General features: G+C 39.6%; 1 protein-coding gene across 2 annotated transcripts; it reads left to right on the top strand.

Moving 5' to 3' along the window:
* The first annotated feature begins 3,910 nt into the window (after window positions 1-3,910).
* On the top strand, window positions 3,911-4,489 carry LOC126062760 (keratin-associated protein 9-7-like). 2 transcript variants are annotated; one of them, XM_049860600.1, is made up of 2 exons: window positions 3,911-4,205; window positions 4,248-4,489. In XM_049860600.1, the coding sequence occupies exons 1-2, from the start codon at window positions 3,911-3,913 to the stop codon at window positions 4,487-4,489; spliced, it is 537 nt and encodes a 178-aa protein (XP_049716557.1). The 2 variants fall into 2 exon arrangements, with proteins under 2 accessions (XP_049716557.1, XP_049716558.1); XM_049860601.1 differs by having other exon boundaries at window positions 3,911-4,181.
* The last annotated feature ends 7,515 nt before the right edge of the window (window positions 4,490-12,004 follow it).

The following is a 12,004-nucleotide window of genomic DNA, read 5'->3' on the forward strand; positions in this document are numbered from 1 at the left end:
CATAGCATCCTTCACTATTGCAACTCGAGGCTTGAATTTTTTCTTCAGTTCTTTCAACTTGAGAAACACCAAGCGTGTTCTTCCCTTTTGGTTTTCCATCTCCAGCTCTTTGCACATGTCATTATAATACTTTACTTTGTCTTCTCAAGCTGCCCTTTGAAATCTTCTGTTCAGTTCTTTTACTTCATCAATTCTTCCTTTTGCTTTAGCACTAGACATTCGAGAGCAAGTTTCAGAGTCTCCTCTGACATCCACCTTGGTCTTTTCTTTCTTTCCTGTCTTTTCAGTGACCTCTTGCTTTCTTTATGGATGATGTCCTTGATGTCATTCCACAATTTGTCTGATCTACGGTCACTAGTGTTCAATGCATCAAATCTATTCTTCAGATGGTCTCTAAATTTAGGTGGGATATACTCAAGGTCGTATTTTGGCTCTCATGGACTTGTTCTGATTTTCTCCAGTTTCAGCTTGAACTTGCATATGAGCAATTGATGGTCCACAGTCAGCCCCTGGGTGTTCTGACTGATGATATTGAGCTTTTCCATTGTCTCTTTCCACAGATGTAGTCATTTTGATTTCTGTGTGTCCCATCTGGCGAGGTCTATATGGAGTTGCCATTTATGTTGGTAAAAGAGGGTATTTGCAGTGGAAAAGTAGTTGGTCTTGCAAAATTCTATTGTTTAATCTCCAGCAGTGTTTCTATCACCAAGGCCTTATTTTCCAACTACTGATTCTTCTTTGTTTCCGACTTTCCCATTCCAATCACCAGTAATTATCAGTGCATCTTGATCGCATGTTTGATCAATTTCAGACTGCAGCAGCTGATAAAAATCTTCTATTTCTTTATCTTTGGCCCTAGTGGTTGGTGCGTAAATTTGAATAATAGTCATATTAACTGGTCTTCCTTGTAGGCGTATGGATATTATCCTATGACTGACAGCGTTGTACTTCAGGATAGATCTTGAAATGTTGTTTTTGACGGTGAATGCAACACCATTCCTCTTCAAGTTGTCATTCCCAGCATAGTAGACTATATGATTGTCTGATTCAAAATGGCCAATAGCAGTCCATTTCAGCTCACTGATGCCTAGGATATTGATGTTTATGCATTCCATTTCATTTTTGACGATTTCCAATTTTCCTAAATTCATACTTCATACATACATTATTAATGGATGTTTGCAGCTGATTCTTCTTATTTTGAGTCATGCCACATCAGCAAATGAAGGTCTCGAAAGCTCTACTTCACCCACATCATTAAGGTCAACTCTACTTTGAGCAGGCAGCTCTTCTCCAGTCATCTTTTGAGTGCCTTCCAACCTGGGGGGCTCATCTTCCAGCACTATATCAGACAATGTTCCGCTGCTCTTCATAAGGTTTTCACTGGCTAATGCTTTTCAGGAGCAGACTGCCGGGTCCTTCTTCCTAGTCTTTCTTAGTCTGGAAGCTCAGCTGAAACCTGTCCTCCATGGGTGGCCCTACTGGTATCTGAATACCAGTGGCATAGCTTCCAGCATCACAGCAACATGCAAGCCCCCCCAGTACGACAAACTGACAGACATGTGGGGCGAAGCTCCATAGACACATCCAAACTTCCTGAGGGACCAAATTGCTGGGCTGAGGGCTGGGTTTGCCATGGTCTTGGGGAACACCTGGCTCAGTTGCCATAAGATAGTTTATAAAGAAAATGTTCTACATTCTACTTTAGTAAGTAACATCTGGGGTCTTAAAATCTTGTGAGCAGCCGTCTAAGATACTCCACTGGCTGCACCCCATCAGGAGCAAGGGAGAATAAAGAAAACCAAAGACACAAGGGAACGATCAGTTCAAAGAATGAATGATCCACAACTACCACAGCCTTCAGACTGAGTCCACCACAACTAGATGGTGCCCAGCTACCACCACTGAGTGCTCTGATAGGGATCACAATAGAGGGTCCCAGACAGAGCTAGAGAAAAATGTAAAACAAAATTCTAACTCACAAAAAAAGACCAGACTTACTGGCCTGACAGAGACTAGAGAGTATGGCCCCCCAGACACCCTTTTAGCTCAGCAATGAAGCCACTCCCAAGGTTCACTGTTCAGCCAAAGATTAAACAGGCCCATAAAACAAAATGAGACTAAAAGGGCACACCAGCCCAAGGGCAAGAACTAGAAGGCAAGAGGGGACAGGGAAGCAGGTAATAGGGAACACAAGTTTGAGAAGAGAGAGTGTCGACATGTCATGGGGTTGTTAACCAATGTCGTAAAACAATGTGTGTACTGTCTAATGAAAAACTAGTTTGTTCTGTAAAACTTCATCTAAAGTACAATAAAAAGAAAGTTTTGTTTGTTTGAACTCAACAAAACTGATAAACCACTGATAGTGTTGGTAAAGAAAAAGAGAGAAGACAGAAATAAAGAATAGTATCAATGAAAATGGGGGACATATCTAGGAATGAAACAGACTGTACAATAATCAAAGCTAGAAATAAAAAGTACCCACGTGGAAAAGATCATCCTGGATTCCAACCCCACACCGTGTACGAAAAATTAATTCCAGGAGTATTCATGACTTAAAGCTTAAAGACAAAAGCCCTGAAAACCTTGCTAGATGATTTTTGTGAAGGACTTTGGATCTTAGAGTAAGAAAATATCCCTTAAACAAGAGAGACACAGAGTTATTTCTAAAAGAGACAACTGATAATTTCAACGATTTCAAATTTGAGAAAATGTGGTCATCAAAAATCACATTTCAACTAAGTGAAAGCATGTGAAACTGTTCACTACAGATTAGTAGGTAAGAACGAGTAAGCCTGTGCTTACCTTGCTTACTGGGTACTTTGTCCCTGTTCCAAAACCAAACCCAGTGCCGTTGAGTCAATTCCAACTCAAAGCGACCCTATAGGACAGAGTAGAGCTGCCCCATAGAGTTTCCAGGGAGCACCTGGTGGATTCAAACTGCCGACCCTTTGGTTAGCAGCCGTAGCACTTAACCACTATGCCACCAGGATTTCCTTGTCCCTGTTAGGGATTGTAAACTTGAAAAGTGGCTTTGATTCTGTAGGAACATGCTGTGGGGTTGGGAGAAAGACAGATGCCAGCCATACCTAAGAGCAGAATCTTTGAAGTGGTAAAAAAAAAAAAAAAAAATGTGAAATTGTTCACTACAGATTAGTAAGTAAGCACAAGTAAGCCCATGCTTACCTTGCTTATTGGGTAGTCTGACACTGGACATCCAACCCCTGTCTCTTGTCCCTTCTGCTCCCTGTGTACCTGAGATGATGTGAGCCTCAGCTTGTGTGTTTCCCTCCTTCAAAGGTTGAAGCCTCAAGGTGATTGCTGTTCAATGCCTGCAAACACTTGTTTTATGTATTTTCCCAGCTTTCATTATTGTTTACAGCAGGAGGCTAAGTCTTATACTAGCTTCTACATTACAGGTGGATTCAGAAGCCTCACTAAACTTGATTTTAATTCATCACCGTGACTCACCAACACCACCCTCTCTTCAGAAGTGCTTCCCAAAGGAAATAGCAGCAAAGAAGTATAGATGGAGACCAGCGATGATTCTGACCTCTCACCAAACAGAGTTGCAATTTTGGGGTGACCAAATATTATACTCAGCTTTAAAATAAGCATTGGTGCTTAACTGATATGAAGAATGATGGCTGCATTTCTCATTTTTTATATTAACTAGGAACACAAACAAATCAATTAGCCTCAGGATATTCTTAATGCTTAAGGGACAACTTCCTCCCGGAGCAATTCCCCCATAAACCAGGGAAAGTCACACAAAAAAATAGCAAGGAAAAGTTCTGCTGATTGGTCCAAACTTTGGGGGTCCAGTGTATAAAAGTACCAGAGCAGGAGGAGTTCTCAGAATCTGGGACACTCACCTCTGAACAGAAGCCCACCCTTCACACCTGACACCATGACCCACTCCTGCTGCTCCCCTTGTTGCCAGCCCAGCTGCTGCACAACCATCTGTTCCCAGCCCACCTGCTGCACAACCACCTACTGCCAGCCCACCTGCTCTGGGTCCTGCTGCTACCAGCCTTGCCGCCGCCCAACTTGTCAAACCACCTGCTGTACCACCAGCTGCCAACCAATTTGTCAGGCCAGCTGCTGCCGTCCTTCCTGTTGCAGCACACCCTGCTGCCAGCCCACCTGCTCTGTGTCCAGCTGTGCTGGCCAAACCAGCTGTGGGTCCAGCTGCTGCCAGCCTTGCTACCACCCTAGTTGCTGCTCCACACCCTGCTGCCAGCCAGCTTGCTCTGGCCCCGTGTACTGTCGGAGAACCTGCTACCGCCCAACATGTGTCCGCCTGACTAGTGGCCTACCCCAGAGCTTCGGATCCAGCTGCTGCCAGCCCTGCTGCCAACCAAATTGCTGCCGCCCATCCTGCTGCATGTCTGGCTCCTGCCAGCCCTGCTATCACCCAACCTGCTGTCAGACCACCAGCTTCCATCCTTGCTGTGTCACCAACTGCTGTCAACCTTCCTGCTGCTGATCCTCTTGCTGAGGACCCACTACCAGCCACGTTCCAACTTTCCATCCACCAATGCAGGTCCTGCAACAAAATCACTTCCCGGGCTTTGCCATCCTGTTACTTGTCTTCTCCTATAACTCTTGAGAGTGCTTTATGGGCTGCAGCCTACCTCACTCTGACCTTCTCTTTTTCTGTTGATCAGTGTCCCAGCTCCTGGCCTGCTTTATCTGTTCTTAAGTCGTGTTCTCAGGTGTGGAAAACTGACCTGCACCCTTTCTCTCTAAGCAGCCTAAAAAACAAGCAAACACTTCCTGGCTTTTTTCTTACCTTTCCTCAATAATAAATATTTTCTCAATGTATTTACTACTCTCATGTCTTGCTTTTCTCTTTTTATATTCACTTTAGTATGTCTTCCTAGCTACAAGGGGTCCTCCCTGTGTACTTTCTGATAAAATTTATACTACCGTGCATCTTTTTCCACATTTTGCTTTTGTTCCTACAGCATATCCTTTATAAGAACTCATGTTCGCACTGCACTTCACTTCTGTCATCCCTTCCAATTCTCACAAAACCCTCACTAGATGGTCAGAACCAAGAGTATCTTTGGCAATGAGTAGATTAGAAAAATGGGTCCCTTAATGTCATGAGATCCAGTGCACTGGACTTCTTACTTTAACTCGGGGACACTTTCATCACTGCTTACTGCAAGTGGGAATAACACTGATACACTGACTGTTCTATGCATTGGAAATCTTAATACTTTCATGTGTAAGGTGCTTTTCTGCATATAAGTAGAGGAATGTGAGGAATAAGAATATGAGCAAGAACTATGCACCACAAGAATCCGTGATAGATTTGAGAGTGATATTATGGAAACTTTATGCCAAGATTACTTAAATTTTACATAAAATTCAGAATTTCCCAGAGGAAAAAATATCAAAGCTGACATGAGAAATAGAAAATCTGAAGAATTTTATGTCTACTCAAGAAATAGAATCAACAGTTATAAACACCGCATTTCTGCAACACACACCATACAAACACTAATGGCTTCCACCAATATATTTTGTCAAATATCAAATAGTCAAGGAAAAAATAATAAAATATTAAATTCTTGTAGGTACTATAAAAAGGAAATAATGTACAAATCTTTTTACATTCCCATATCAATCTGATACCCAAATGTAACACAGTTATGTCCAGAAAGCAAAGTTACAGGCAAACATACTCATGCAAACCACAGAGATGCAAATATTCTAAACAAAATATTAACAAAAAGAATTCTCTGATACATACAAAGATTAATACATCAAAACCAAGTTAATTTATTCCAGCAATGCAAGGTAGATTTAACATTTGAAAATTATTTGACGTATTTCATGACCTTAACAAAATAAAATTAAAATGTCCTATGATAATCATAAAAAAAAAAAAACTTTTTAGTTTTTTTTATGATTATCTATGCAAAGGCATTCGACTGTGTGGATCATAACAAACTATGGATAACACTGCAAAGAATGGGAATTCCCGAACACTTAATTGTGCTCCTGAGGAACCTTTACATGTATCAAGAGGCAGTTGTTCGGACAGAACAAGGGGATACTGATTGGTTTAAAGTCAGGAAAGGTGTGCGTCAGGGTTGTATTCTTTCACCATACCTATTTAATCTGTATGCTGAACACATAATATAAGAAGCTGGACTATATGAAGAAGAACGGGGCGTCAAGATTGGAGGAAGACTCATTAACAACCTGCGTTCTGCAGATGACACAACCTTGCTTGCTGAAAGTGAAGAGGATTTGAAGCACTTACTACTGAAGATCAAAGACCACAGCCTTCAATATGGATTACACCTCAACATAAAGAAAACAAAAACCCTCACAACTGGACCAATGATAAATGGAGAAAAGATTGAAGTTGTCAAGGATTTCATTTTACTTGGATCCACAATCAACAGCCATGGAAGCAGCAGTCAAGAAATCAAAAGACACGTTGCATTGGGCAAATCTGCTGCAAAAGACTTCTTTAAAGTGTTGAAGAGCAAAGATGTCACCCTGAAGACTAAGGTGCGCCTGATCCAAGCCATGGTATTTTCAATTGCATCATTTGCATGTGAAAGCTGTTCAATGAATAAGGAAGACCGAAGAAGAGTTGACGCCTTTAAATTATGGCGTTGGCGACAAATATTGAATACACCATGGACTGCCAAAAGAACAAACAAATCTCTCTTGGAAGAAGTGCGGCCAGAATGCTCCTTAGAGGCAAGGATGGTGAGACTGCATCTTACATACTTTGGACATGGAGAAGGACATCATGCTTGGCATAGTACAGGGTCAGCGGAAAAGGGGAAGACCCTCAATGAGGTGGATTGACACAGTGGCTGCAACAATGAGCTCAAGCATAACAACGATTATATGGATGGTGCAGGGCCGGGCAGTGTTTTGTTCTGTTGTGCATAGGGTCGCTATGAGTCAGAACCGACTCGACGGCACCTAACAAAAACAACAACGCGATTATCTTAATAGATGTAGAAAGAGCATGTCACGCTTTTAATACACACTACATGTTTTTTTAAAAATGTTATGAAACTATAACACATAAACCAACTACACTACCCAACATCTCTAGAATACTCCATCCAACAGCAGGAGAATATACATTTTTCTCAAGCACGTGTGGACAGTTCCCCTGGATACACCATATACTAAGCCATAATACAAAAACCAAAAAAAAAAAAGAAACCAAACCTACCACTGTCAAGCCATAATACAATAGAAAAAAAAAATTTTTTTTTCTATAATACAAGCCTCTATAAATTGAAAGATTCAACTCATAAAAAGTACATTCTCCAACCACAGTGAAATTAAATTGGAAAACCAACAACAGGAGGAGATTTGGGAAATTCACAAATACATGGAAATTAAAGATCATATATGTAATAACCAATGGGTCACAGAAAAAATCATAAGAGGAATTACAAAATACATTGATATCTCAAACCAGTAACTGTTCATCTTAAGAAACACACAAAGAAGAGCAAACTAAACCCAAAACAAGCAGAAGGAAGAAAACAATAAATACTACACTGGAAATAAATGAAAGAGACTAGAAAAATGATACAGAAAACCAGCGAAGCCAAGTGTTGATTCTTCTAAAAGATTAACAAAATTATCCACTTTAAGCTAGACTAACCAAGAAAAAAAAGAGAGAAGACTCGAATTATTAAAATCAGGAATGAATGAGGGGCATTGCTACTGACCTTACAGGAATGAAAAAGATTATAAAGAAAAATATCTCAACAATTATATGCCCTCAAATTAGAAATCCTCACACTGCTGGTGGGAATACAAAATGGCACAGCCACTTTGCCAAACAATTTGACAGTTCTTCTAAGCTTAACCTTAGAGTTACGCTATGACCTCACAGGTATCTACCCAAGAGAAACAAAAGTCTATGTTCACACAAAAATTTGTACATGAATGCTAATATCAACACTATTCATAAATAACAAAAATGTGATGAAATGATGAATGGATAAACACAGTGTGGTATATCCATACAAAACCCAACAAACCAAACCCACTGCCGTTGAGTCATTCCAACTCATAGCGACCTTATAGGACAGAGTACATGAAAAATTTATTCTTATATGACAGAAATAAGCAGGTATAAACACTGAATCAAAATGATTCCATTTATATACCATAAGCAAACATTTAACTAAGAATAAATGTAACAAAAGACTGGCAAGACCTCTTCACAGGAATCTACACGACATTATTATGAGAAGTTAAACAAGATTTAAATAAACAAAGACATGTATTACTGAATTAGAAGACTCAATGTTGGAAAAACATCAATTCTCCCCAAAATGATCTATGAGTACAACATATTTCCAGTCAAAAAGCAAGCAATTTTGGGGGGCATGTGGGACAGGGAGAAGACAGAGGGTAAGACTGACGAGCTGGTAGGGGACCTCCACTCTGTACGTAGCTCTTCTCGTTCACTGTTCTCTGTCAGTTTCTTATTCCATTTGGTGCTTAATCAAGTTCTGTATTCATTTACTTGATGTTTAGGTTTCCAGGATTAACATTGGTATCCATTCTACTTAGTGTTTCAGGTCTTTGCTGTGAGGGATGGCGTGGTAATTCTGTCTATAGCACCACATTGGCTCTGCCTTTTGGTTTCTTTTTCTTTAGCTCCAGATGAGTAGAGACCAAGAGTCGCATCATAGATATTCACTAGCAAGTTTTTAAGACCCCAGATGCTACTCACCAAACTAGGATGTAGAACATTGTCTTTATAGACTATATTATCCACTGAGTTGCTTGTGTTTGCTTGTGTCTAGGAAATATCCATAACTGTGCCAAGGCTATACATCTTTACGGAAGTAGACTTCACATCTTTCTCCCATGGAGCAGCTAGCTGGTGGGTTCGAACCAATGACCTTTTGGTAAACAACCGAAGGCTTAAACATTCAGAAAAAGGAAAGAAGTACTGATACATGCTATACCATGGGTGACTCTCAAAAACAGCATGCTAAATGAAAGAAGCTAAGCACAAAAAGCCACACGTTGTATGATTCCATTTATATGGATTGTCCAGAATAGGCAAATCTATAGGAACAAAAAGCAGATTAGTGGTTGCCAGGAGGTGGGGGGAGGAGGGATAGGAAGTGACTGCTAATGGATATAAGATTTCTTTGTTGGGGTGATGAAAATATTCCAAGATTATATAGTGGTCATGATTGCCCAACCTTGTGAATATGCTAAAAACCACTGAATTGTACACGTAAAGATGAATTTCATGGTATGTGAATTATATTTATCTCATTAAAATATTTTTAAATTATACCATTATACTTAAGGAAAGTTTTTCATTTGAGTTCAGGAACAAAACAAAGCTCTCTGTTATAGCCACTTCTACTCAACATGGTTTTGGAGGCTGCATCCAGCGTAATAAGGCAAGAAAAAGAACAACAGATAATGGGATTAATAATGAAATAATACAATGCTCAACATTCACAGATCACATTACTGTGTACATAGAAAACCCCAAACAATCTATGGATAAATTGTTAGAATTGATAAGGGTGTTTAGCAAGGTTTCTAGATATTGTAGAGCCAATATGCAAAATTTTTAATGTTATATAACAGAAATAAGCAGGTAGGAACATCGAACCAAAATGATTCCATTTATAATATGATAAACACACACTACTTAACTAGGAATTAATGTAATGGAAGATGTTCAAGACCTCTTCACAGGAAACTACAAAACATTATTATAAGAAGTTAAAGAAGATTTAAATCAACAAAGAGATATATTAAAGTAATGAATTGGAAGTCTCAAAATTGGAAAAATGTCAATTCGCCCCAAACTGATCTATGAATGCATTATAATCACAATAAAAAATTAAGCAGTTTTTGGTGGGCATGTGGGGTAGGAGGTTTGCTGAGGGTGGGCTTTATAAGCCAATTTTAAAAATTATAAGAATATGAATTGTCTGATTCAAGACAACGTTGAATCAGAAGACAAAATAGGAGGATTTACACTACTAGATACCAAATGTTTTACAGATATGCTGTACTTTACACAGTATGATTGATATTCACAAAACAATAAACAAGTAGACCAAAGGAACAGAATAAGAAAGCAAGAAAAAGATCCAGGCATATGAGGTAATTGGATTTACAGCAAATAAAGGTGAGCAGATTACTGGAGAGAGGTTGGTCTTTTTAATAAATGATGCTGGAATGATAGGCTACCCACCAGAGGCAAGGGGTGGGGGAGCTGTTGTCTACCTTTTGCCATATAAAATCCAATTCCATGTATATTTTTGATACAGGAGATCTAAATGTAAAAGGTAAAACACTAAAGCTTTTAGAATATACAAGAACATCTTTGTGATCTAATGTAGTAACGTTAAATACACCAAAATAAAGAAAAAGATAGATTTATTGGATGATATTAAAAGTAAGATCTTTAAATTATCAAAAGACAACATTAAGAGACTGAAAAGGCAAGACACATCATGGGAGAAAATATTTGTAAGGTAGGTAATATATATAACATGTATATATGAATATATATCCAGAATCTATAAAATCCATAAGAAACTGACAACCAGGAAGAATATAGAAATGGACAAAAGACTTGACAAGGCATCTCTCAAAAAAGGAGAAACATACGTAGGATATACATTAGTCACCAAAGATATGCAAACTAAAAGCATACATACATACCAGTAGAATTCAGAAGACACACAATATCAGCACCACAGGATTCATTGCTGACAGGGGAACGTTGGAATACTATTTTATTCTTTCTTCTAATGTCAACTACTTACTCTCCCTCCCTATGACCTGGAAATCTCACTCCTATGTATACACTCAACAGAAAGGTGTACATCTAGACCAGAAGACGCCATGAGTTTCAGATAGAGGAGACAGGGAATGGGTCTGAAAAAATTTAAAGATATTATGGCTGACGATTTCCCAAATTAGTTGAAATACGTAAATTTACAAATGCAAAATACCTTGAGTATCATCTCCTCTCACCTGATTCCCTCAATTATAAAAGCAGGTATGTGAAAGTCAGGGTGCCTCACCTGAGGTCACCTACCCAAATAGAATATAGGTTTGTTTTTGTTGTTGTTAATTGCCACCAAATGGGCTCCTGGTCATGGCGACCTTACGTATAACAGAACGAAACATTGCCAGGTCCTCTGTCATCCTCACAATCATTGCTATTTTTGAGCCCATTGCTGCAGTCACTGTGACAATCCAGGGTATTCTGAGTGCTGTCCAATCTGAGGGGCTCATCTTCCAGCACTATACTGGACAATGTTCTGTTGTTATCCCTAAAGTTTTCATTGGCTGATTTTCAGAAGCAGATCACCAGACCTTTTACCTAGTATGGAAGTTAATTGATTGATGCTTTCTGAATCCCAGTGTATTGCATCTGCCTCTGTCCTCCTGCATCGATGCTAATTTTGCTTATGAAAAGATTGTGCCAACCATCCTCTAACCAAATATCTTTGATTAAACTTGGGTGCACATATAGAGTAGGCAGCCACAGATAAGGATACCTGTTTAGCCTTGAATCAGACTTTTGAGTAAAGAGACTTGGACCCAGGAGGAGTTTAAATTCATCACAACATATCGACATCATGCCCCTCTTCAGGGACACTACACAATCTAAGTAAACCCATTGCCCTCAAGTCAGTCCCGACTCATAGGGACCCTATAGGACAGAATAGGCTGACCCATGGGGCTTCCAAGAGGTGGTTGGTGGATTCGAACAGTGAACCTTTAGGTTAGCAGCTGAACTTTTAACCACTGGACCACCTAAGGCCAAAACCCAAACAACCAACCAAGCTAGGGAGAGACAACTTCTTTGAACCTCCCCGGGCCACCAGGAGCTATCACATGTCCGGATAATGTCACAAGATTAGAAACGATGCTGATTGCTGCCTTTCTCATTTCTGGGAAATGTTCTAAAATAGTATGCCCAATTAAGAAAAAGATGAAAACA

The sequence above is a fragment of the Elephas maximus genome, chromosome 19 (genome assembly GCF_024166365.1).
Source record: "Elephas maximus indicus isolate mEleMax1 chromosome 19, mEleMax1 primary haplotype, whole genome shotgun sequence".
Classification (NCBI taxonomy): domain Eukaryota; kingdom Metazoa; phylum Chordata; class Mammalia; order Proboscidea; family Elephantidae; genus Elephas; species Elephas maximus.